This window comes from Gadus macrocephalus, chromosome 15 (genome assembly GCF_031168955.1).
Source record: "Gadus macrocephalus chromosome 15, ASM3116895v1".
Classification (NCBI taxonomy): domain Eukaryota; kingdom Metazoa; phylum Chordata; class Actinopteri; order Gadiformes; family Gadidae; genus Gadus; species Gadus macrocephalus.
Window position 1 is genome coordinate 11,360,039 of NC_082396.1, and position 27,986 is coordinate 11,388,024.

General features: G+C 41.8%; 1 protein-coding gene across 1 annotated transcript; it reads right to left on the reverse strand.

The window, feature by feature from the left end:
• Window positions 1-4: 4 nt before the first annotated feature.
• atp6v1ba (ATPase, H+ transporting, lysosomal, V1 subunit B, member a) lies at window positions 5-27,986 on the reverse strand. Its single transcript, XM_060074027.1, has 15 exons — window positions 27,745-27,986; window positions 17,010-17,065; window positions 15,662-15,760; window positions 15,028-15,121; window positions 13,180-13,257; window positions 11,849-11,988; window positions 5,960-6,061; window positions 4,699-4,796; window positions 4,433-4,556; window positions 3,237-3,387; window positions 2,912-2,994; window positions 2,471-2,575; window positions 2,129-2,258; window positions 902-1,050; window positions 5-855 (listed from the first exon to the last, which is right to left on the reverse strand). The coding sequence occupies exons 1-14, from the start codon at window positions 27,851-27,853 to the stop codon at window positions 908-910; spliced, it is 1,512 nt and encodes a 503-aa protein (XP_059930010.1). The 5' UTR covers window positions 27,854-27,986; the 3' UTR covers window positions 5-855; window positions 902-907.

A 27,986-nucleotide genomic window follows, 5' to 3' on the forward strand; every position in this document is an offset into this window, starting at 1 on the left:
GAGACACTTTGGAATATAATTTAATTAATCCGATGACAGGTTAGCGCACAAATTAACAGCTGTTGACAACATTCAATTGATTTCTTCAAACACAAACAGGAATGTTTATCATATATATATATCCTTTTTTTTTTTCCTTTACAATAACAATCACTCAAAACAACAAAACAAAGTGTAAACATCCACTGTTTTAGGATTCAGGGAAAATGCATTGTAGACAAGACAAGGGAATAAACCAAATCTGCATGGAGCTTGTGATCTGAACGCCCAGCTTCAGCTTTGCATAACAAACCTCTGATCATACCCAAATCTGAATATCTGAAATCACAGACAAATGTTTTATCTACCACAGGTTTTCATGCATAATACTCTTAACAAAACACACAGTCGAGCAGTTCCGGATACCTGGCAACCACTGAAATGTTTTGAGAATGTCGTCGGCAAACAACCCCATCCTTTACATACACACACATTCAGCTTGAAATAAACAACCAAGATTTTTTTGTTTTATCCAGCACAAACCCAAATAAATAACAAGGAACCATGTGGGATTCTGGAAGTGAGGGGGGGGGGGGGGGGGGGGGGGAGAGAGAGAGAATGGTGCTTGTTGTAATAAAAATGTAGATCTCACAATCAAAGCTACGTTCTATACAAGACTGCTGAACATGTACCAACCACACTACAGCTACACTAAAGGGGGACGTCGCCCTGTTCAATCAAGGACGTCTTCAGGGTGGAGCAAGAGGGAGGCAGACGGCTGGGGCTGGGACGAGGGGTTGGGGGTGTTGGGACGACCTCAGTGCTGGAATTGTTGGGAAGCTGGGAGAGAGACAACGAGAGCGGGAGAACCAGAGACAAAGAGGGGGGAGGATGGTGGAGGAGAGGGGCGGGGGCCTTGGAGCAGCCCTTAGTGGCGTGCGGCGGACTCCCTGGGGTAGAACTCGGCGATGGTGCTCTGGGGGATTCTCTTCAGCATCTCCTTGGGGAAGATACGCAGCAGCTGCCAGCCGATGTCCAGCGTCTCGTACACCGTCCGGTTGTCATAGGGGCCTGGTGGGGGGGGGGACGGTCGGAGAGGACGGGGTTAGGAAATTAAAAAGTCCATGTTTTAGAATTTCATAAGAGACTGACAGTTTCTTTCTTAATACGTCTACCTAAATTTATAGACGAATCCATGATTGCTGTAATAATACTATTAAAGATTAAAAACATTGTTAGCTCAGCAAACTAACCCTTTTTTCAGTTTTTAAACATTCCTAGTCCTGTCCAAATAACGTGCACACTCGATATAGTTGCCAGCATAGTGGTGAAATGGAGTCTAAAAATACATCTATGGTGGTCAGGCGAGGTGAGTGTGTCAATGATCGTTGACAGCTAACACTTGGACGGTAATGGTGTAAAAAGCTTGCTCCGACACCAGCGCTGGGTGTGCTCACAACAGCAAGCACACCCTACGTCACACCAGCTTCACCACAGGTCCATTTTCACATTCTCTTTTACGTTAAACATAACACCACCCATCTTTTGGCCCCTTCAAGGACAGAGGTAAAGGCTTAATTATGGTTCCACGCCGATGCAACGCAAGGGGGTTTACGGACCCATTACGTCCCTGCGGACCCTCTTTGCGTTCACAGCAAGGGCCTGACGTGCGCCTCCTAAAAAATGTAACCTTGTGTCAAGGCGACGCAGCAGCAAGGTCTGTGAATGGTCCGATCACTAAAACCCGATGAAGAACCAAAACAGGTTCACTACTGTGTCGAAGCGTCTGCGCGGTTCTTGCGCTGCGTCGACATGGAACCATAATCAGCCCTTAAGCTGACCCATACGTGTGTCACAAGCTTGGGGTCGAGACCTCACTTGGGCTCACCTGGTATGCATTTGGAATTTGCCTGTACAGTTGATTTTTTTTTGCGTCAATGCTTCATAGCCACCAGTGAACTACTAATCACTCATTGTAGCTTGATACCAATATGTCACCTTGGACAGTGACATTACAGGCCAATATGAATCGATTTAAAGCAATGCGTTTGTGGAAGCAGCAGATAAGCCATCGTTTATGAACTGAAAAATAACTGTTCTAAAAAACCTAGGTTCTAGATTTTCAAGGGCCTGGACTCGCCCCCCTCACCCTGGGCAATGAAGTTCTTCTCGAACTTCTGCAGGAACTCAAGGTAGAGCAGATCGTCGGGGGTCAGGGCCTCCTCTCCTACCACAGCCTTCATGGCCTGGACGTCCTTCCCAATGGCATAGCAGGCGTACTGAGTGAAGAGAAGGTATGGTTTAACATGACCATACTGCAGCTGCACCACCACAATGGCTCGGAAGTCCATTTCTATATTTAGAATCGCATGAGTTGAAACTTAAAATAATGTATTTAACTAACAAAAATAAAGTTGAGTGAAAACCTGATCTCAAAATAAAGACAACCAAATCTTTTCGGAAAATTGTGATGTTATAGCAGAGGATTTACCAGCTGGTTGGAGACATCTGCATGGTCCTTGCGGGTCATGCCCTCACCGATAGCAGACTTCATCAGACGAGACAGGGACGGCAACACGTTGATTGGGGGGTAGATCTGAACAAAGAACAAGACGATTAAACATCTACATGCAGGTAAAAACACACAAACAAACTCCTTAGAAAAGTTTAAAGCTTTGAGCTAATTGCCCTCTCTCAATCCACAATAGACCACCTCTTCATGAAACAATGCCATAGTGTCAACAAAATGTCAGCGCTAGTATTAATCATTCAGACTTCATCACAATTACGGTGTGAAAAGGTCTGCTTTCCCCATGTTTGATAGAGGGCAATAATGGATGCCTAAGTGCAGCCGTAATCACACATTTAAAACACACTTGCCACGACTGGTAACTGGTCCAGAGATCACTGATGAAACCAGGATAAGTGTTACCTGTCTGTTGTGGAGCTGTCTGTCCACATACACCTGTCCCTCAGTGATGTAACCAGTCAAGTCAGGAATGGGATGGGTAATGTCTGAGGGAACAGAGATTGTTAAGTTTTACCCTCCCTCAAACCAGTCAGCCCATTCATGGTTCATTCAAATTAATGGGCTGACTGCGCAATATAAACCAATCACTGTGCATTGAAATCCACAGTAACGGTACATTTTCCACCATTGATGGGAATTGACAATGTGGCCAATTCATATCAATGGTTCAACCGTGATGCATTCAACCACTGTGGTTAATTTCCCATCTGAAGGGCTTCGTCCCTACCGTCGTTGGGCATGGTGAGGATGGGGATCTGGGTGATGGAGCCGTTCCTGCCCTCCACTCTCCCGGCACGCTCGTAGATTGTGGCCAGATCGGTGTACATGTATCCAGGGAAGCCACGACGGCCGGGCACCTCCTCTCTGGCTGCAGACACCTGGAGAACAGAGGTGGTGGTTGAGAATGCATGCCAGGGGCTAAGGGAGCCTTGCCGATGGTGGATACCATCAATTCACCCCCTTCCTGGATGGTATTCATTGGATCGCAAACATAGGTGGGACTTGGTAGACCTAAACACCATCATTGAAGAGTAACAGCGGCTTTTGGGCACAAACACGCTAACTGCAGGAATCAAACTCGCGGCAACTCTTTGGACGGGAAGAGAACTGCTCTTAAGGGTTGGCACTGAGGTGAACACTGTTGGACAACAGGCAGCTCCTTATAAAGACTACACATGTAAAATGACTAATGTGATGTAGCAATTGCATAATCATGTAAAGAATGTCACTGCTCGCTTTAATTAATCTATTTTTGTTAATGATGATATGCAATGACCATTTTTAAGTAAAAGCCTAACCGGGGACATGGGTTGCAAAATTTGCCTTGGCTAAAAATCCTATATACATCGTTTCATGTATTGTATCCTTGCATGTTGTTTTTTGCATTGTCCTTGACAAATAAACAAATAAAATAATTAGCAGATCAACGAGCAGACATGGTATGCACTGAACGCGACTTCCTAAATCCATCCATCACACAATGGAGGCTATAAAGTTAGGTTAGCACTTAATCTGCCTTTAAAAGGGAGCTCCTCATCATTTCATGATAGAGGCAACATTCACGTTCAACAGGTTTTACTGTTCAGTCAATGGCAGAAAGAAAACGTATCCTTGGCTTAAAGGAGAGCCCAGGTTAACTGTTAACATTGTCAAGATGACTGGTGGTTTATTTGCTAGCTTTTGCACTACCTACCAATTAGCTTTCCTTTGACTCAATATTGATCTCTACATTGGTATACCACCCCACTCTTCATGGAACAATTGTACTACACACAGACCCTGCCAAACTGGCAGAAGACCAACTTCAAGGGGAATATCGAACGTTAAGAATTCATGGATCGTTTCCCCTATGATAAAAAATTCTGGCAGCTGTATAATTATTACAATTCATTATTAATAAAAAAAAAAAGTCAGCAGGCCTACCTCTCGGAGGGCCTCGGCGTAGGAGCTCATGTCAGTGAGGATGACGAGGACGTGCTTCTCACACTGGTAGGCCAGGTACTCCGCAGTGGTCAGCGCCAGGCGGGGGGTGATGATGCGCTCAATGCTGATTGGTGGAGAAGAAATTCCGTCAAAAATAGGCAATGTGCATGGGCATTGCAAAAGTTGGTCACTAGTCTACATTAGTATACAGTGATGCAGACACGCATCGGTGTTAGGGTGCAAAGCTCTGGCAGAGTGCCTCTTACGTGGGGTCGTTGGCCAGATTCAAGAACAAGCAAACGTTATCCATGGAACCGTTTTCCTCGAAGTCCGACTTGAAGAAGCGGGCAGTCTCCATGTTGACCTGGAAAAATTAAAAAGAAAGTATGATGAGACAATAGTGACGAACCCGAAATCTCAACCATTTGTCGGTTGGTATTCAAATCTAAATTTCGGTATTCGAATACCTCATTATTATTTTTGCAAATGCATATTTGCGAAAGCCACAGATAGAAGGCTGGATAACATTTTGTCGGAAATCCAGTTATATCGCACTGATAAAATAAGACTGTGAAAAAGATGGTTGCAAGTATGTTTTTCCCGTCAGATGACTCACGCTACCTGCTGGGCAATTTCATCCAAACGTCCACGCAGCAATCCTACGTTATAATGTAGTCTTGTAAAACATCACAACACACCTCTGCCAACGGACAACACAACACTGCCCTATGAATACCATAAACACTCCACAAATCGACACGTTTCCACTTGCACAAAGCAGGTATGGTTACCAAAGCCGGGCCCTCTGCACGGTGTATCAAGTATACTGGGTACGGTGGCTTTAGCCTAAGCCCCCTAACCCCCTGGTCGTCTCATATTCAACCGGTTTCCTCTTCTTCAGTCTCTCCACAGCGGTGTGCAAATTGATGGATTACCGACAAAAGGGCAGATTAAAAGGTAGGTGTGTGTGTGCGTGTTTGTGTGAGTGTGTGCGTGCGTCTCCGTCCAAGTGTACGTAAATGTGTGGTATTTGCAAGTGTGTGTGTTTGTGAACTGCAGGTCAGGACGGCAGAGAGGGGCGTTAGAATAGACACAGCAGCAGCTGAGGGGGATAACTCGATACGGCCGGTGTGAAGGCGTTCTAAAGGGCTGCTGAATTAGCCAGCAGTCAGATTGAGCCGCGGGATCTGCTCAGGAGCCCAGAAGTAACAAGAGGGACTTAGAGACACACAAGTCACCTGATGAATAAGGAACTGGGGGGGTTGGGTGGGGTCAAATTGTCAGGGTGTAAAATGAGGGTCAAGAAGGGTTGGATTAGTGTCGCGAACACAAAAAAAACAGGACGGGGAGAGAGAGCGAGAGAACGACCAGGGTGGGTGGTAGAGAGAGAAAGGGAGTGATTTGGCAATGAAGACATACGTTTCTAATGCCAAAAAAGGCCAGACTTGACTGACACAGGGACAGTGTGAGACACAGAAGAGTCTGACTGCGGTAGATATTCCCATGGACCACCGCTCGGTCTCTCACCCCCATAGCTGCGAAGACGATGGCGAAGTTCTCAGAGGTGTAGTCCATGACGTCTTTCGACTTCTGGACCAGGCCAGCCTGCCGACAGATCTGGGCGGCAATCTAGGAGGGAGCAGATAAAACGCTTTGTTAAAAAGTCAGTAGGCTCTGTGCTAAATGACAACCGTTAAAATATCATGGGGTTTGCATAGACGCAAAACAAACCTATGGACAGTCCCTCAAAATTGCAGTTTTCAGCAGCAAGGATGTTACAAAAGATATCATTAGGAACAAAGGGAAGAAACACTACAACGTAGGGCTGGGCAATTAATTGAATTTTGATCGCGATTTCGATTTTAGTGTCAAACGATCACAAAAACTAATATTATATTATTATTAATATTTATCTTTTTATTAAAAAATGTATAGAAAGTACATAAAAGCTGGATACATATCTGTACATTATTATAGATTTTGACATTTTCTTTTTGACCATTTTGTGCATTGTTTTTAGGCGAAATTTCAAATTTCAAAGTTCTCAGTTACAAAGTGTTTTTTTGGGAGAGACATGCTGAATAAATACATGATGTTTTCAAAGTAAAAAATAATCGTTTGAATAATCATGATTTCAATATTGACCAAAATAATAATAATGATTATGATTCTTCCAAAATCGAGCAGCCCTACTACAAAGATAAAAGAGTATATTTGTTAAAGGTACCCAGATTGATCCCCAGTGGCTGCAGCCTACCTAGAAAGATGCCCTAATCACTAGCCTGCTCCTAGATGACCTTTATCTGCATTCACCGCAAGGAAAGGCATTGGATATAAAGCCTTGCCATTTTTTTTACAGAAGTACTAAAAGCGAAAATGCGACAAGAGGCTTTGTCAAATTATTCTTAAGTTGAATTTACTACCTTTTAATACCTTCACAGACAGACAGACAGTAGAGTAAGCGAGTGAGCTACATTTAAGTAAGACGGAATGTACCATAGGAGTTGGATTAATCAAGATCGCCCAACGGGCCTTGGTCCATAGTTTTTAATCAATATGTCACAAAGTAAATTGCATAACAATTAGAAGTGAAATCCGTCACAAGCTCAACTTTGATGCCAGTTAAGGGTGATATAGATCTTTTTTTAATTTTTCAAGGCCTCTCTCTCTGGCTCTTTCTCTGTCTCTCTCTGGCACTCAATGTCTGTCTCTCTCTGGCTCTCACCAACTGTGTTGCCAAGTTGTTGTGTCCAGTGTTGAAGTCAAGTTATAATTACCTCGTTAAATATTGTTATTACAGTGTAAAGTTTTTATATGAAAAAGTAGTTACGTTAATGTATATACGCGTTACTTACTTTCACTAGCCGTGTTTAAATGGACACTACTGATCCGATTAGATTTCTAATCGGAATAGATCTATTCCTATCGTGCAATCCAAATGTACTGTATATATGGCATTTACAAAAGTGGTAAGCGTACGTTCGTATATGTCTCGCGTGCACAACCGTTATGTTGGTCTGGACTTTGCATTTCCCCATTATTGTCTTTCAAATGAGTGTGAACTAACAGAAGCGAACTCGCGATGAGGTTTGGCAGCAAGCCAGCCGGGTATATCCAGTTTGTTTCAGCGCACGCACCACGTGACAACATTGACATCACTCAGTTTTAGTAATTTTAGGAGATAGGCCTGCACGTAAATTACACAAATTGAAAAACTCATAGGCCTAGTTGGAAATTAAATACCTCGTCAGATGACTTTTATTACTTTTTAATGGCCTTAATTTGGGCTAGGGCCATGGTTTCCCTGCGGAAACCCTGGAAAACAGACATGACAGCACAATATATTTGTAAACGTGACACTATTGTGGTCCATTATGTGTAGTCGTCGTTACATATGAATGTCACATCAACTTGAATTTGATTGTGCCCACCAAACCGTGCAATCCGCTTTGTCCTGAGGAAAAATGTGTATCCTACAGCCGCGACGCGCACAGCGTTAGCGCTCTGTGCCACCGTCAGATCTACAGAAGTCTGATCTACAGACCCTGACCCCCACTTGGTCCCTGAGCTCCCACACCTGGTCCATGAAGGAGGCAGTTATTGGTGACATGACCCTCTGTGACATCTGGGTAATGAAACGACAACTTCCGGGCTATTGAACCGGACCACGGTTCAATAGCCCACGCATACAAGCCGGACCACCTTTGGGTTTACAGTAAGAAACATACATCCCCCTCACACATCTCCTCCCTTCATTTAAGAGCCCCAAATATCAGGCACACAGAATTAGATTAATGGGGTCAACCATTGTATAATCCCCGCAAAACAATTCATAAATGTTTGACAACAGGTTAACAAGAAATGGTAGAGCAGCATAGACTTTTTGCTCTAGGTTGTAAATTAACTAGGGGCCTCACTCATGTGAAGCTACGGATCATATTTTGATGCTCATTTTAAAAACTAGCTTTGAAATACAGACCATTTATCAATGTGAGGGTGCATTCGGTATGTGTGTATTGGCTATTTTTCCCCCTTTCTTGCCCGTCAACAAATACTACTTCCATGAAGAAGGAGAGCCAAGGCAGACATAAAGTCAACATTACAGTGTTTGTCGTTGACAAGGTTGAGATTTCTGTTAAACGCCAGACAAAAGACAAGACGACATCTGGGATTAAAATGGAAGACATTTTTGGTCAGGGAGGTCTTGCGTTGGAATCACGTTCTTTGTTTTTGGCTGGAAGCCATAGAGAACAAGGCTTTACCTACTCGGCACGTTGGCAGCGGCAACAATACCTGAGCAGGACATTGATCCAGTTAACGGCTTTCATTTCCCGCCCTTGGGAAGCGAGGTGTGAATGGTAGACGGGAGTTTGAAGAGGGAGCCGGATAAACCGCCAGTCTGTAAAACTCTGTTTCCAAGCTAAAGAGGCTCAAGACCAGAGAACTAGCTCTAGTAGTCTAGTGCATCTCTGATTCAATGAGAGAACATTGAAGAGCTCAACTAAATCAATGTTGTTCTACCCAACTACAAAAAGGGGTCCCTCTGTAGCCTCCATCCTTGGAGCCATTTCTAAAGTTGGCCTTCATCTCGTTATTAAATGACCTCCTTGACATCTGCACAATGTATCCCGACGGCAATCAATGGATCCTGCACCTTCTTCAGCTAAAGACTTGTCATCTTACACTAATTTGCACTTAAATTAGCAGAAAGATCATTGGTGTAGTCAACAAAAAAGTGACCAAAATGACCAAGAACAAGTTACCGGGAAACTATATTCTCTGAGGCTGTTGGATGGGGCCAACAGGCCTAACATGCATAAGATCTGCCCCGGACAGACTTAAGGACCAAGGAGAATACCTGACAGAAAAGCTGAACAAAGGGGCAATCTATGGTGATCGGTCAAACTGATTACCATTAACGTCTTTTTTTCGCAAAACGGATGTCAGGTCGTAAAAGGAAAATTCCCATTGTGCTCCATGACGTAATTATTGATTATCGAAGTGGGTGAAATAAAGACTGGTGATTGGTTAAAAGAATCAGTTTAACCAATCACAATCGGGCATCTTCGTCATAGTCATCATGGACACTATACAAGTCTTTTCTCAACGCATAATCCTTTTATTGCATACATTGTTGTACACTATGTACATTCCCAATGTGCTTCATGACGTAATTATTGATTATCGAAGTGGGTGAAATAAAGACATTCTTCGAAAATACGGCAAAAATTAGCAGAAAGATACTTGGTGCAGTCAATAAAAAAGGTAATCAAAAATATCCAAGACCAAGTTACCGGGAAACTATTCTCTGAGGCTGTTGGATGGGGCCAACAGGCCTAACATGCATAAGGTCTGCCCCGGACAGGCAAGGAGATTATCTGACAGAAAATCTGAACAAAGGGACAATCTCAATGGCACAAAAAGATTGTGCCATTGTAACAGCTTTCCATTTTGGGTGCAAGGGATAGAAATTTGCATTATCTTTGTACTACATTACTCGTCTACTATATTTTTATACAAAAAAAGTGGATTAATCCTTAAAGTGGGCAATAATTCAATAATATTGATTATCGTCTCTCACTGGTATTCTATTGTCCTAAATTTAAGACATTGATTTATCAGTATCCCAGTTTAGTGGTGTAAATTACTCACGATGATAATATATACCGTCAAAATGAACAAAACCTAAGGTTTGAAACGTCAGAGAGAAAGGGAAACTAATTTCTTTACGTTTCACATCAGTTCGACTTTTAGCTTAGAATGGTATTTTTAACTAATTTATTGTGTAAATAGGATGCAGATCTCATTGTCCTGTGACCAGGGTTGGGAGAAGTTGGACTACTTCCCTTTCCTGCTGTGCCCAACAGCTACCTCTTCCACGGGGAGTTCCGAAAAGATATGACGATGTTGCAAGATCATTATTATATTGCAGATGAAACCAATTACAAAAAGCAGATTCAACTGAGGCCAGTGTCGTTACCAATGGTGAATGCTCAGCTTTTCAGAAATGTCATTTCATTTTAAGTGACATTAAGTTATATCTCACCACAGTCAATTGTTGATGGCTTTAGGGTCCTTCTATCAGACGTGTAGTGAAAATATAAATAAAACGCGGACGTCACGCAAATATGCAGCATTTTCAAATAAGTATCCCCCAAGCATAAAAGACTGATGTATTCAATCATCAACCATTAGAGCCTATATTGAAGCCTGGCTTATGCTACGTCCTTTAACCAAAACATTAAATGTATTCAGAGGATTCAATTATAACGTTTCACACACTTGCATCTGTAAAATAGCGAATAGTAGTTTGCGGATGAGGGTGATTATTAGTGGGTGCATTATTTAATAGATTTTTTGAAGACGTTAGTTTTTTGTTATTGGAAAGGGAAACAACATAACTAAGAAAATTGGTATCCAAAAACACTAGGGTTACTAACTACACACGTCATGTTCTCAAGAGCAACCCATTTTCACGAACCGTAGTACAATAAACATTAGCTGGTGGCCCAGACTGCTTTCGAGTTGAATGAGCAATAAATATAACAGATAGTGATAATACATGGTCAATGAATTTGGTTTGACCCTACAGATGCAATAAGAGGACTGTGTTGAGAAGCATAAAAGGCCTATACCCTATGACATGTCCTCCAAGATGTACAGTGACCATAGTGACCATGACAACGAAACCTGATTGTGATAGGTCAAATTGATTACCATTAACGTATTTGTACATTCCCATTGTGCTCCATGACGTAATTATTGATTATCGAAGTGGGTGAAATAAAGACATGAAAAATCATGTTCAATGTGAAAGGACCTTTAGCCTTCAAACAAATCAGTTTAACCAATCACAATCGGGCATCTTCGTCATAGTCACCATGGACACACACTATACAAGTCTTTTCTCAACGCATAATCCTTTTATTGCATACATTGTTGTACACTATATTCATAGACCTATAATTATCGCCTTCCGATACATGGATTGACCGCTGAGAGCTAAAAGTTACTTGCGCTCTGTACGTGAATAAAGGTTGCTATTGATGACTTGTTTATGTGCAGACGTTCGTTTTGGATATTAACTTTCTCTGAAAGTGTTAAAGCCTACTTTTAGTTAACGGTCATGGAGCAAAAGCTGATGCCCAAGAAAAATGGGTGCATTAAAAATGCCCTCCCACTTATCATAATAACCCTCATCCAAATAACTATTTTAAACAGGTATACTAAACTTTATTCTAATTGAAAACTAATTCCTTACAACACCAAAATAACCATTTCAGTTTTATTAATCAAGAGGCATCAAGATCCTGTCATACATTAAATGAGTCACGATGCCAACCGTCGTGGAGTAATCAATTTCCATCGGGACAGGAAGTTATGTACACAGAAGCGAATGGGACCACGTCGGCTCACCTCATTGTGGGGCAGACCAGCAGCAGAAAAGATGGGGATCTTCTGGCCTCGGGCGATGCTGTTCATGCCGTCGATGGCGGAGATGCCGGTCTGGATCATCTCCTCAGGGTAGATACGGCACTGGGGGTTGATTGGCTGGCCTGGAAGAACCACGGAGGACAGCACAGGTGAGCCGTTACAGCACTCCTCCAGCCTCCTTTCAGAGAACCAAACCTTTGTCCCTGCCCCCCCTCTTGACATACGGTCAACCCCATTGCATGTTATAAAACACCAACACACATTCCTCCAGGGCCAATCACTGCAACACATCTTCGCAGGGATTTAAAGTCCAGATTTGTAGGTGTAAGTGAGGGACCTTTAAGATTGACCTTATGTTACATCGCCATTCTTTCCTTAAAACCCTTTCGGGTCTTTGTCAAGATGTTGGCAATGAAGTAACTCAGCAAAAGGCAACAGCGAGGTAAATATAGGGAAGCGAGCCGAGCCGAGGTCTGCTTTAGGGTCATTTAAATCCATTCTGCCACAATACTGAATCTTTGAAGGAATAACTTCATTCATCATAAGTGGACATTAGTATAATACATTAGTTAAATAACCTCAAAAAATTTGAATTGCTTCCTTACAGCGAGAAGCAAGCAGCAATTTCTCCTGCAGTATGTCTTAATTTTCTATGATGCATTGATTCAAAGATGAATGCTTTCATTTTCATTAATTATATAACCAATCCTTTAGAGTAGAAGGAGTGAAAGTATTCCAGGGTTTCCAACAGTTTTCTATAGGGGAGGCACAGCTCCTCCACTAAGTGACAATGTGCATGTTCGTTCATGCCAGAATCTGCATTATTTTTTAAGGAAATATAGGCTACCATTAGCCTAATATCCTATAATACAGGCTTATCTCATAAAGTACAAACTATCGCAAGATACCGCATCTATGAAATCCAACAGATGGCGTTCTCTGTCTAGACATAAAGCTCTAGTCCCTCTGCAAGATATTCACATCAGACCATGACAAAAACCCTTTGATAAAGAGCATCTTGAAGGGTTTGACTGATTTCAAATCTTAAGTACATATCAATTACGTGTTTAAATTCATAGGAAAAAAAATACGGCACCATTTAGTTGGGCAGAGCAGCAGGAATGTTCCAGGCCCACAGAGTACCAACAGAGAATAATTTCCAACAGCGAGTGGGTGTGTGCGAACAGCCGTCCCGTTACGTTTCGTGTGTTTTTGATGATTTATGCTTAAAGTCTGCAATAAGGGCTCCCTGATGAAGCAAACTAAAGTTGGGAGCAAAAGAAAACAGACATGTCAACTCGGAGAAACCTTACCCATGATGTCCAGATAGTCCTCGGCCAGCACAGTGGGCCCGCGGTCGATGGGTTTCCCAGATCCATTGAAGACCCGCCCTGGAGACAAACAGAAAGGGAATATGTAGACATTAGACCTGTGGTGATTTGCTGAATAAAGACGCTTATCATGGGAGGTTGAGGCTCCATATGAAAATAAAAAGTAAAAAAATAAATCACGAATGAAATAAATTTGATGACTATCGCAGGAGCTCAGCTTTAACCTATTTATTATTTATTTTTTTGCACAAATACATTCATATACCGTATACCCAATGAAATGTCAGGAAGGTATGAAAAATGTGAAAACTCCCAAGCCTAGTTGCTGCTATGCTGTTCTGCGTTGTTTCTTTGTGGTTGCTAGGGTGTTTTAAAATTGTTGCCATGGTGTTTTAGATGGTTAATAGTTTTTCCCCTAGATTTTTTTGTAGCAGTGGTTCTGTGAGTTGATAACCTAGGATTACTAGGGGGGTCCGGGGGTCCGGGGGCATAGGGTGTTGTAGATGGCTACTAGGGTGTTCTTGGTAGTTGCTAGGATGTTCTTGGCAAAAAATATATATATATATTGTGACATTGTATAAAAGTTTGGATGGCAACTTATTAAGTGAAGATTTAATTATTGTTTTAGTATAAAGCAGGGATGGTAGGGTTGGGAAGTTTTGGAAGAATAGCATAGTTGATATTAGTATAGTTGATATTAATAGTCGTTGATATTTAGTTGATATTTTACATTGAAACACAATGTAAAGCTTTAATTGTTATTGGTTTTGTTCAACTGGCGTAAAAATAATTCAGTGTTTAGACTTATACTTTGAAAATCATGTAATTTATGTGTAACGTCCCTGTTTATATTACAATGGTTGACAATTGAGACTCTCCCAATATTGACTTATCTGTCATGTATGTCATTCATACTTGAAGGTAGACATTCTTTGGACAACAACAAGTTTTACTTCTACGGACCATGACCAGGTCCGATTAAAGTTGTCCCAGTTATCATTTTACTGAAAGAGGCTATGGTTTGAGGCAAGGTTCTTCGTAAATGGCTTGTTGTCCATTAAAATACGACGGACGCAAACACTGAGGATGGCCATGTTTCTAAATTCTAATTCTACTTGAAACTTTATCGTTACGTAATGCTATCACAAAAAAATATATTATTTGAAAGTGAGACTCCACAGTTTAAACCAAATCCTTCTGTGACATAATCTCAAGAAGTCAGATGTGAACAAATGTCCAAGTTCCAACAACAGGAGTCTTACCTTTGTTATTGGATCATGTTCCTACCTAAAGCAAACCGAAGTTCACCTGGAATCTGACCGAAACTTGTATAAAAATAATAATTACGATTTATAATAGGATTTGTGCAGCTGAAGGTGCATACACCATTCACGGCCATCCTTAATGATGCTTCAGCAACAAAGGGGACTTTATTTCCTCCCGCTATTCAGCTCAAGAACAGCCTTGTGCTGTATGCCGACGATCACATCTCCCAAAACGTTAAGAAACATTCAGCCTTCAGAAGAAGGATCTTGCATCAAACTGACTACGTTCCACAACCTATTAGTCTTCTTATCAATTACCCAAAAGGATTCGAACAAGAAGGTTAAGGGCAAATAATACAACACAGAGAGCTCAGCACAATCGGGCACCGCTGTGCTGTCAATGCCAGCTTTCTGGGCGTCAGCAGCACAGAATGGACAGAGAGCAGGGTGGGCCCTTATGAAAAGCTCAGGGGAAAGGATCTTCAGCAGGGAACCAACGGTGAGTTGATGCTGAGATGAACGTTGTTGTGGCTGGTTTTCTTCAGAGGATACGGCGTGATCTTACCCAGCATGTCCTCAGAGACTGGCGTACGCAAGATGTCGCCCGTGAACTCGCAGGCCGTCTTCTTCGCGTCGATACCCGACGTACCCTCGAACACCTGTAGAACAGTCATGATGAGCCACATGACACATGAAACAGATAAACACCCAAACAACAAACCAACATACTCTTCCCACTCTCAAATTGCTGCTTTCAATGCTTTCTTTTCTGGCCAAAGGGTACAACGGCTCCTGCAGTCTACCTGCAGGCATCTTGGTGCAAGAGATCGAGCCACTACCTGCTCCATCATTATGCATTAGATCTCGATTATTTAATTAGTTATTTGGGGAGGCTCTCTGGATTTATTGTTTCTGAATATGAACTTTCATCCATGATATAATCTGGTTCTAGGATGGCAGTATCTAGTATAACTATTTAATCATTGAGCAGACACTTTTAAACAAAGCAAATTTGAGAATCCAGATAAAAAGTCTTTAAGGAGCAGGTAGGGGCTAGGGGGCATCTTGCTCAAGGATGCCTGGTGGACAGAACCAAGAGTTAAAAACCCTAACCAATGGACTCCAACCCTGGTATCATGTCATTACATGGTTGGTACTATGGTAGTACTAGGGTTGTACTAGGGTGGAGTGGTGTTCACCTGGACGACAGCCTTGCTCCCGATGACCTCAAGAACCTGCCCACTCCTCTTAGTTCCATCAGGCAGGGTCAGGTGCACAATCTCAGCATATCTGGGGAACTGGATTAATAGAAAACAGTGGATTAATCCATGGATGACGCCCAGAGAAACCAAAAAAACAACCATGCATATTAAAGGGGCGGTATCCAACACAGGTCATAGGACTGCCGTTATTGGATGGAATTGGAACACCAATTTTAACAATTCAAAAAGATACTTGTACCCCAGAGATAACTAGAAAATTAATTTCCTGCAGAAAATGAGTGCTGTAGTACAAAGTGAGGTTGAAAATATTTTTTAATAAAGCCAAAAGTTCAAAAGTCTAAATGGAGTAAACAATGTAAACATGCACACCATTTAAGAAAATGTAAATGTTTGGAAACAAATAAAGTGACTGAATGCTGAAGGCTGAATGAAAAGCACAAAGCATTGCTAAAAATGCAGAAATGTAAAATGAATTGAACTGAAGAATCTGAACTGTCAAATATATTTCCCTGCACTGCTGGTGTGCGCGCGTGCGTGCGCGCGTGTCTTTAAGACAATAGCGAGCCGGTGCGTGATTAAAAGTAGCCCAATAGAGCAGGAAAAACAGCCCTATCTGGCAACACTGCTGAACGTCCTCATGCTCAAGCGTCAACGTAAATTAATGAGACCAACTAAAAACGAAGCCGGTATGAAACTAAAACTGTGATTCTGACGAAAGTTTAAGTGATATTGAAATTCTGTAAGTGTGTAGATTTGTTAAATGGTTTGAACAAAGATAAACGATTGAAAATTGATTTAGTTAAGTCTTAAACAGTTGAAGTACCGCCGTCGTCCCGTATCATGTTTAAAAAAATATAGTATTTAAAAGTAGAATATCTTAAGTATAAAATATTTAAAATATCTCAAAAGAACCATTCTGAAAATTTTACAATTTGAATGGAGTCTCTAGGGGAAAAATGGAGGAAGGAGATCGGACCCAAAGTTTGTAGAGAATAATAAAGAGGAAATTTAGGAAGAAAGAATAAAACTTATGAAGAACAATAGTTGAGCGCTGCATGCAGCACTCACCTAATTAGATCCTCCCCATGATTTATCAATCATGTACATAACTCTTAAACAAAATATCGAAAGCACCAAAAAGCCTGTGAAACAATGCTGTCATTTTATGCATTTGGTTCCGTGTCAAGTATCAACTGACATGCAGGGATGTGCATGGTTGTGAATGTGGATACAGCAAATGGAAATCACTTAAACGTTGAAACATGCCAATTAGAGACTGATTAAAACAATTTATCGATAAAGGAAATTAATCATTCAGACTCACCTTCACATTATCTAGAATCACCAGGGGTCCGTTCACTCCGGAGACCGTAGAGTACGCTGAAACAAAAGGAGTCTGTTTAAGGATTTCATTTCAAAAGGCCAAAGGAAGGCAGCATTTAATGACGAAGGGTGTATCTCCAGTATTCCTCAGGCAGCCCACGGGTTCAAATAACAGCCCTCAAACAACATGGTAATAAGCGGTCTTTGCCAATAGTTGCTGCATTATTAATCGGACACTGACCTTTCCCAGGGATATTTTAATGGCTTAGATGCACTTCCCTGCCCAAATGTCAAAGCAAGGCAAATGTCATGGAAAAATTCATGGCAAGTACCATGAACATTAGGGCCAGGTCTCTGATGGCACCTCCGCAGACTACAGAACGATCAACGGTTACAACCCCAGAAGGTGAGTCAAATTAACCTCAAGCCTACCATTAGGTACAAACAAAATGTGTTAAGAGGAAAGATTACACCTTGACACATCTACCTGAAATATATTGCCATGTTAACGTTGCCCTCTTCAACTGAGTTCATTTCAAACTATTTCCTTGGAGTGCCACAAAGGGTGACCCCATTTGCAGTCCACCCAGACATAATTTATAAAAGCCAAATAATGGTTAGTATGAAATAAAAGGTTTTAGGCTGAAATTCATCATAAAAGGAGTGCATGCCTAGAGGTTGGGTCATCTTTGCAAGTTTTGGTTGCATTCCTTCCTTAAATACTGAAGAAAGTGAGCAGTAGTGTTGCACCCAGCGTTGACGTTAGCCGGCTATAGCCGGACATTGGCCGATTGCACGCACGCATGGCCGGTATAACGCATGCGACATGTGGGCCGTTTACATTTTATTATACTGCAAGTTCGCATAATATGTATGAATTAATCAATAGCATATGAAAACCAGTAGCGGTTCCTGGCCGAGCTCACCAGGGAGGCAAACACGAACGTGCATTCATGAACGCGCGCAGTGCACCCGCACATGCATACAAATGTCACTCAGTGCCCACGCTATTGAACGCTGATTGGCTGTCTTCACGCGAAATTCGCGTCAAAGTTGAAATATTTCAACTCGAGCAAATTTGTCGCGGCACAAATCCTCTTGAACGCGCTCGCCTGTGCACGGCGAAAGTGTGGCGCGACAAATCAAAACTTTTCGCCGGTCTTCTCTCACGAAAAATTCACCCGATACGCGTCTCTACGTTCACTTTGTATGGGATCTTGTCGCCCCGTCGCGTTTGGTGTGAACGCACAAATCTTTCCCGACTTGGCAAAGCTGGCCAAAATCGCCAGTACAATCCCCGTGTCCAGTGTTCCTGCGGAACGAGGCTTTTCTCTCCAAAACAGGATTAAAACATCCATCAGAAACCGCCTAGCTGAGGAAAAGGTGACGAGGCTGATGCACATATCAAGCCTTGGGCCGGGGTTGAAAGACTTCAACTTTTCGCGAGCAGCGGAGCACTTCCATGCCATGAAGTTGCGCCGAAAGTAGCCTGCAAGAATTCCAATTATCGAATTAATTATTTTTTACCCGTTTACCATTTTTGCCGAGAATGGCTGTTATGTTTTTTTACCTAGGCTAATTTAATAAATGGCATTTATTGAAGCAACTTAGTTTGTATCGTTTGTCGTTTAAATGTGGACTTTTGGTGATTAGTTAATTATTAGTGAATAACTTCCGGAAGATATTACAAATGTCCGATATTGCGGAATAGTGTCGGACATTTGTCCGCCCAAGAAAAAGTCTAGCGTGAACCCTGTGAACTTGCACGGTATACCGATACTAGAAAGGTATCACGATACCCTCACGCAAAAAAACTATACGATACGCTACGCTAATTTCTTAGTATCGATACTTTTATAAAAAAGAAAGAATGATTTTATTTTAAAAAAATGAGAAAAATATGAAAGAAAAACATACTTTGAACGGAAGGACTTGCACATACAAAAGCAGGATCAACTCTGTCATACTCCTTGCACGCAGGGGATAGTCAGTGGGCGTGCCCATGGACATGCTCCTCAGCTCGCACACGCCGACAGGGCGAACCGGACCCTGACGGGAAGCGGAGGTGTCTTGCATCGCCCTGAAGGGTATTATTTTCGATAATGACCGGCGACGTTCTATACATTATCCCGCTTATTACACGGCTCCTTGCCAAAACGAAACAATATCTTCACACGGTGTGTCTTTTTACAATTACCATTCGTAGTGTTCAGCAGAGAAATAGTCTGCCAAAGACGTTGACGTCGCTTATCAACCGGACACGGTGGTGTTGATAAGTTACCGGACTACTTGCGGAGTGTTAAGAAAGACTTGAATCAAGCAAAAAATTCACTTTCCTTGACAGCGGTCTAGTTCGGTGTGCACAAAAGTACAGACGGACCAATTGCGAACTACTGCAGCTGCTGATGCCATCTCACCAAGTTAAAAAGTAGCCGCACCCACCCCAAACCAATAGGAATAAGTGTATACATGTCGATTATAGCTGAATACACCACCTCTTCTATTCCGATCAGAGAATTGTATTCCGATTGAGGAGTATCATATGCATTAATACTCCAAAATCGGAATACAATTCTCTGATCTGTGTAATAAATGTATTAACGTAATTTGCTCAGGAAGCAGGAAAGGACCAAGCTGCTGAAAGTTAAACCATAGTGAGACCGAGCTGGACCATTATTCTATTATTCTATTTTCCAGATATTCTAGATTTTCACGTGGTACGAGTTCAGGATCGAGTATCGAGGTATTTCCGGGCAGGTATCGTATCGAAGTCTGCTGAATTTCAGCAGCGTTAATACTGACTCTGAGCACCACATAATTCTAAAGTAAGAAGCCTAGGTCTTAACATTATTGTGGTTGGGGATCCAGGAACCATTTAAGACTTTCACATGCACTACGCCTGTGATACAACTACCATGAGTAGATTGACTTGGACAAAAATAATCCTATTACGAAATAGTCACAATGCTTATGGTGACAAGATAATTATTCAGTTCTGAGATTTTACTTTATTTTTTTAAATATGAGCAACAAATTAACATTTACCAATGGTTACATTTTACTGACCATAGCCTAGAAGGTTGAAAATGCTTTTGCACACTGCTATTTGCAATTTTAATAACAAAAACAAACAGTTTGGTACTGGAGGCGATCGACCATCAGTCGGTCTGTCCTGTCTGAGCGCTCTTGGTTGGCATAGTAACCACCTCGTCTTCCATCCATCATGTTCTTGTGGGGTCTTTATATTTTTTGTGTGACCCGTCAGTCTGGTGGTGGCCGATATCAAAGGGGCGGGGGCCCGGCGAGGCCTTGGTGGGGGGCCTTCCCCACGTCTTTAATGAGACAGACAAACACACACCTGCATTTCACCCCTTATTAGCAAAATAAAGAGGGGGGCATGCCATTTAAAGTAGGGTAGTGGGAGGTTCATTGTTGTGAATCCGAAAACAGGCGGTAGTAACAGGATAAACATCTGTCTGGTTCCACCCCCCCCCCCCCGCTACGACTAGTGTCCTGCAGCTGGAGGGGATTTCAAGGTTGTACTGTTCAGTCAGCAAGACTAGGCTAATGAGTCATACAACACACACATCCAAACACCTCTTGAATGAGCTCAACATCTATCCTTTCCTTCACTAAAAACAATGAATAAATTATTAGACGCCTTTTGGCCTATAAATACTGTGTTCAGGGAAGTGTACATGACACTACCCATAACAATGTGAAATATTAATATTATTTGAACCAGCTTTTTTAAAGCCATAAGATGTAATATTTGATTTCTACAAGCATTGTCTTGTACGTTTTTTCGTAAAAAATAAAGAAAGTGATAGGAGCTAAAACGAGGAGCAGATTTGTGATGGTTATTTAGGCGGTACGTGAAATAAACACCTGACTATGACATAAGAATCCAGAGGCCCAAGTTTGAAGTTAAGGTGTGAAAATAGTCCACAACGATCATTTTCCAATGTTGGAAACATTACTAAATGGATCAAGCGTGACCGGCGATAGATGACCTACACTATGATGGACATGTTTATCCACATCAAATGACAGCCATTATCAAAACAAATGTATACACCCCCTGATTTAACGCACTTAGAAATATATAAAGATTCAGACAATTTCTTGACTCTTTCAAATGCCTTATTTCCCCCTACACTGCCAAATGGTTACCATACAACATGCATAGATGGACTTAATAGCTACACTTACCCAAATAATTGCACATGCATCTTAAAAGACATACATATGACTATTTACTGCACACTAATAATAATGGTGATGATGTCGAAAATGGCAGCCTCCTTATTACGCTGAAGCCACTTAGAAATCCATAAAACCACAGCACTCTAACTGTAGGAGGTCTGGAAATACACTGGTTGAAATAAAGTCAAAAACGTGACTAAGAGGAGCACTAGCACGCTGGTGGACAGGCTACATCAAGGATGTTTCCTTTCTAAGTTCCATGCTCTAGAGCTATAGCAGATGTTTATTACTTCACGCTAAACATAAAAACATACACACATTTACTGTGCACATGCAATCCAGGATTTCCCCACTAAATCCCATCTTATCCTACACATCAATAAAATAAACATTAAGCTTCTAAACCAGTGAGTTCAACCATGGTCTACCCATTAACCAACGCAAGACTAACTGCCGCTTAAAAGGAAATGCACAGTTACTTTCTCTATTCACCACGCATAGGAAGAAAAAAATAATCAAAAAGAAAATGGGGGATGAAGGGGTGAAAGGGGGAGGGGGGGGGGGTTATCCCTTATTCCACAAGATAACCAACTTGGTTCTCTTTTCTTTTTACAGTGTGAAGAGGCAACATTTCTCCCATTAGGCTTAAAAAACTTTCTCCGCCCCGCGCGGGCTCCTTGAGCCCAAGTAGCGGGGCGTTCCGTGGGCCAGGCATGCCACGGCCCTGCGGGTCACCGTGCGGGGCCCGCTCAGCTGCCACGGCCCTTTGTGTACCCAGACGTTAATTGGTCCTAATCCGCCACTAGAAGCTGTTTTGGTAGCCTGACCTCGCACCCCGAAGGACACGGCGGTGTGAAATACGAAAGGGGCCATTCAAGTGCCAGGAGAAAAGAGGCACACAGGATTCCAACACAATTCAATCACAGCTGAAAGAGGCGGGCAACCGTGGGGATGTGTGGGCTGGGGATGGGTGGGAAGGGGTTGGTGGGGGTATGGCTCTGCCAGTGTGTGAGCAGTACAAGGCAAAGCAATGACGGTGATGTGTAGTGTGCCAGCTCACGTGGTTTTAAAACAAGCATGCATACGGGACGGTCTCGAAAATGCAAATTCCGCAAAAACATTCAGACGGCTGGAAATATAACTGGAAAAAAAGTCCCTAAAATTAGTCAACAAAACCGATCCAACTTAGTGATGCGTATAATGCATAGAAACTAAGACAGAATTACTAGTGGGAAGAACTTCCCCAAAAACTCCTGACTTGCAACTGACAATTCCATGTAGTTCCCCCACCCCCCCTCGTTAATTAGTTGGGTTAGGGTTAACTTGAGGTGGATACTTTTTTTTTTTAAACTTTCAACACCTTACTGGCACATTTCTGACCACTGAAGCCTACACCCCAACACTGGGGTTGACCACGTCTGAATAAGAGACGTCATCCAAGACACACAATCAACTCAAGGAACTAATGATATCTTGTAATAATTGTATTTTTTGTATAATGTCCTTGGAGTCATGCACAGGTTTCGACCTGTGCTAATATTTTGATAAGCTTGAGAACATAACTCAGCAAAAAGGGAAAAGAAAGGGTAAAGAAAAAAATATGTAGTATATCTGAAAGAAATAGAAAATAATAGAAACTGAGTGCAAGGTTCAGGCTATGACACTGACAGTTTGTTTGATTTCAATATCCTTACGAAAAGCCCACGAAAACCACTAGACAGCGCTTTAAATACAATGCCTCTTACTTTCTCCGGAAGATAATAAGGCTAATTCTCCCCGTTGTTTCTTGCAGCATCTTACAAGTCAGAGCTGGAATGCTTTTAAAAGCTACGCAGAAATGGAGGCACTTCAAAAACCAACGCCAAAACAGCTCATCTGGAAACCAAAGAAAGGCATCTTACCGCACAGATGAGAAAATGAATAGCAATATGTGAGCGACACATACTCAACAAAGTTAGGCAACCTTCAACAGGATAGACACTGAAACTAAGGTTGCAGAAAAAGCAGGGGGGGGGGGGGGAATAGGATCACCAAGGCTAAATGAATTCAAATCATGCCTTTTGGTACAAGGACAGCAACTACTCTATTAGGAGTTTAAAACCAAACAATCCAAAACTATTTTTCAAGCGCTCCCATTGTTAGGGAAAATAATTGCCATTTTCCATGATACAAAAGGTCCACAAAAGTGATGGAAATGGATAAAAACGTATATTAGTACTCTCAAGCTCAAGTCCAATCAGGCTGCATAGGACGAGTTCTTCTTAAGACCAAAACTGCTTGGTTAGAACTACATGAATCTAGTTTTTGTGTCGCACTACCAATTCGAGGTGGACTTTGCACTTTGTATGCTTTGGGCTTTAGTGACGCGGGCTTAAACCAGGCACGATCAACTATGTAAATGGTTAGATAGTAGGATAAATAAGGTACGGAGGACATTGGCAAGGGAACTAGCACCTCTTCTCAGTGGAGAAGAACCTTGCCCCATCAACTACCTCTGAAATGTTACCAATGTTAACCAAAAGCCCTGCGTAGTGCTAGGCCAGATGGCAATGATTAGGATTCATACACAGCATAACAAATAAATCATACTTCAACAGGGTCATAGGATACAATGGAAAAAAATAAATGAAAACTTGAAACGATCAGTGATGCATTAGCCAGTATATAGACCCTTTTTGTTAAAGGCTAGCCCTGATTCAGATTTGTGAAGCCCACATGGTCGTTCTTGAAATAGAAGCAAATGTTTTAGCAGATCTGTGCCTAGAAAATGCTAACACAAGACGTATCAGTTTTACGGAACATATTGAAATGACTTATTCTAAGAATTCATAAAAGCAACTCATCTGACCTTAGTTCAAAACATTGTGTTGAATACGCGTTTATGTTGATGCACCCACAGAAAAATCAGCAGCAAAAGTGCCATCCGTGGATAATCTACAAATGTGCACGCAGCAATTTATCCAAAGGGACAATCAAAGCTTACAGATAATGAGAAAAACTTTTGGTACCAAAAGCCAGAGGGGAGAGAGGGGTCGAATATCATTGGCTAAAATTTCCACCAATGGGTTATAAATTATTCCTGTGTTTTGAAACCAGCCAAGCTGTCAATATCTTCTTTACTGATAGAAAAATCTTTCTTGATAAACAATTCTATCGTTTAAGTACCAACTTCACCTGTGATGAGGATAACGCTTTGTTGAAAAGGATTATGTGGTTAAGTGTGCTGGACGTTTGAGGGCCAGGGACAATTTTCAATAAATGTTGCTTTTTATTCTACAAAACACTGCTTTCACATTACTAAGAGCCCCCAAATGTTTCTAGAAGTACCAATACTCAAAAAGAGAATCAACTGTTCTTTCCATGTTCCAAAATTACAAAACTGCACTTGGAAAGACAGGACATTTCTAGTCGGACAAGCGTGAACTGGTTAGGGGGAAGATGAGAAGAGTAGTAATCATCGATATGGCCGCTAAAATACAAAGTGTTTCTCCCCTAGAACACTCCAACAACGCTAGAGGGAATAGACTTACGATGAATGGTATAGATAAATGTATGGCACTCGCTTGGATTGGTTTCCCCTTGCGCAAAAACCACATTAGTGTCACATCTTCTGCTCTGCGTTTTCATCTTCTTTCACGAGAATGACAACCGCCCACATGGGCCGGTTTCCACCGCTGACAAGCTAGCTGCTTAGCACTCATTAGAATGTAGATTATAGAAGTGTTCAGAAACCATTTGATAGAAAAGACTTTGCCGGTGACAGACGAGACATTGGTTTATTGTGACTACATCATTACTGCTAATTAATTCTTCACGCAGAGGCACGCCGCCTTGCTCCGTGTCTTTTCACATCTCCAAATGACAGAATGTAACACTAAAACAATAGAAGCCCATTTCCTAGGCTAATAGCCTTTGTAGCATCTGACATCCTAGAGACAAAGGGCTCTTAATGTGAAATGACTTATGCCGATAAGGCTTTTATTTGTTTATTTCTAATCCTCTAAACCTCCAAAGAGGCTACTGACACATACTTCTTCTTATAGAACTCCTCTTCCAGTCCAGCAGACCATATTGAACTAACAATTATGTCTCTTAAAGGGCGATGACTGAATAAAGCCAACAATTTATACTATCCATATTAACATTAATGTGTTCAGTAGTTCTTAGTGCATAAAAATGCTATTTAATAATTAACCACGTCAATCGACACATTTGGGTTACTCCTGCCACTTATTATTCTGATGTTTATTCATTTTTTCCCGTCATTAAATAATGTTAGCGTATGAAGAGCCAGTATGTTCACCAAAAATGTAAATGAATACATGACAACGTTATTTGTTTTTAATGTATAAGCAAGTTGGTATAGCCTCACATTAAGGCTAGGCATGGCCATTTAAATGCCATACATTCATTAATTTAGACTACAAAACTGAACATCACAATAATCCACACTTTATTTCATCACTAGCTAATATTTTTTAAGCAATAATATTACATCGTCCACCATTCATAGAAAATCCGGAAAAAAATAATCCAGCCAAGGCCAAATTATTCTAAAACCTTGAACCAAAAGAAAAGGGGGCGCAAAATAAAAACATACATAAACCAAATGTCCATTGAACAGACGCCGACAGCATCTTCAAATGACTGCCTCATCATCTGGATGTAGTGGCACCGCACGATGGCTGTTTAAAGAAAATGACCGGCATTCTGCCATACGAAATTAAAACACCAAAAATGTTTGTTGAAGGCATTTTAGGCCGGAGGAGGAGCTGCTGCTGGTGGCGGCGGTAGTAGTAGAGGTGGGTGTTGGGGGGCTGGGGGGTGGGGATTCTGCATACACCATCTTCACAGCTTAGCTCCGAGATGGCAGCAGCACCATTAAGTCATTTTGGAGCCTACACTTTGCTAAAAGGCTTTTAGTCTATGTTCGCAGAGGGGTTGAACAAGGAACAGGCCAAATATCAACCAGACGTGCGGATACATGGGCAAAGTGCCAACCGACGAGTATGAAAGATAATCTGTGTATATATAGAAATACGCGCACGGAGGGAACATTTAGAAAATGGATGTAATGGAAGCAATAAAGTCACAGAGGCAAGGTTAAGACGAAAACACCAAGAAAAGAGAAATGAAAAAAGTCGCCACGGTTGAAACTTTTAAAAGTCGTGCTTGTGTGGGTGAGCAGCAGAAAGGTTGGAGGTTATTTCAAATGATTAATGCTAACCTTTCATCTAATGGCAGCGTACATCAAATATTCTGCACGATCAACACTGTAGATGGCGGTTTAAATAACGACGGTTCATCAACGCTAGCTCGACATCCTGGGGTGGTTTAGATGACACAAGACCCAGTCACCACCAAAGCCAAGAACATCAGGTCACATGATGGGTTTTCAGCAGTTGTACCCGAGATTTTGTGAATAAGGCCAGTTTACTTTAAATGACATTGGCTATCAGCTACAGAAGTATATTAAACATGTTTAATATAAGTTAGATAGGCTAACTATGGAGATTTTTCACACATTTGACTGCAACAGTGAAATTGCTTGAAAGGTTGTCTGGTTTAATGCTAAGCAATAGGCCTGTTATTTACAGGACAGGAAGAATACAAACAAATGTATAAGATAAATGTAATTCAGATGACATAATTTGCAAATTAAATATCCATGTTTAGCAGTAATATTCAAACTATCATTTACATGCAATTAATGTATGCTACTTAAGCTTTAAATTACTCTGCTGAACGCTGCTTAAAATGGTTCAATATAGTAGGCAACTTATATTAAAATTACCAAAATTGGTCCAATACATTAGTTGAGAAAATTATTGCATCTTGAAAGTTAAATTATTGTTAAAAGCTAACCATGTTAGAAAGAGCCTGAAATAGCTTTTTTTTGTGTGTCACAACTAGACAGGTCTTGTGCCTCTCACGTGATGTGGTCACATGATGAGCGCAGCCCCACCACACCCCCTATAGCGTTTTAAAAAAATACTGCAATAATGCTTTTTCGGTCAATCATAGACAGACTGTGCAGCTTATGCGATCAGAACCATGGTCAAATAATAAACGGTTGTGGATGTGTCACTTAATCCTGGTGATGTGCAATAGATAAGACGACACAATTTAAGTCCGAGTCATACCAGCTGGCACACACCTTCATCATCATCATCATGAATTACGATATGAGCGCGTTCTTCTCAATACTGAATGAAACGTAGCAGCAATGTGCAAGCTTAATATCAAAACACACTGCATCATCGTGTCTGCAGATTGCGTTGAGCTAAAGCCGATCCAAGGCCGACTGGCAGCTGCTAGCATACTCAGATGAATGACTCGCATGTTGCAAAATCATAAAACAAGATGCAGGATTAAAACACTGAAGTATTGACTTTCACTGAGGCTCTACACATCCAATGCACTCCTGGATCGTCGATGTATTTATAATGACACAAAGTCTATCTGCAAACGTCAGCACGGCTAGTCTGGATTAGCTTCTTAGCCTGGGAGCTAGCAGTAACGTTACATACTCAGCCTGGGCTGTGAGATGTAGTTTCTGGTCACAGCCTGGGTGTGCTCCCTGGCAGCCGCAGCCGTGCTGTTGAAATCCATCCCCCGGTTCGCCGCCAACGTTGCCATAGCCGGAGAGTGTGTAGGTAAAGCGGAAAGCAGCAGACAAGAAGCACGGGTAATTGTATTAATAATATCGGTGTTGTCGAGACGACGGCTGAGGTGAGCTAGTCATATGACATTGGGGGAACCGGAAGTAGCA

Bases quoted from the DNA above. Each gene is read 5' to 3' on its own strand.
- atp6v1ba (XM_060074027.1), bottom strand. From the start codon at position 27,853: ATGGCAACGTTGGCGGCGAACCGGGGGATGGATTTCAACAGCACGGCT. The intron at 15,761-17,009 runs GTGAGTCTGAAT...CTATTAATCCAG, and splicing joins TGATTCTAGATAATGTGAAG to TTCCCCAGATATGCTGAGAT. The intron at 13,258-15,027 runs GTAAGATCACGC...GTTTGTCTCCAG, and splicing joins AGTCTCTGAGGACATGCTGG to GGCGGGTCTTCAATGGATCT.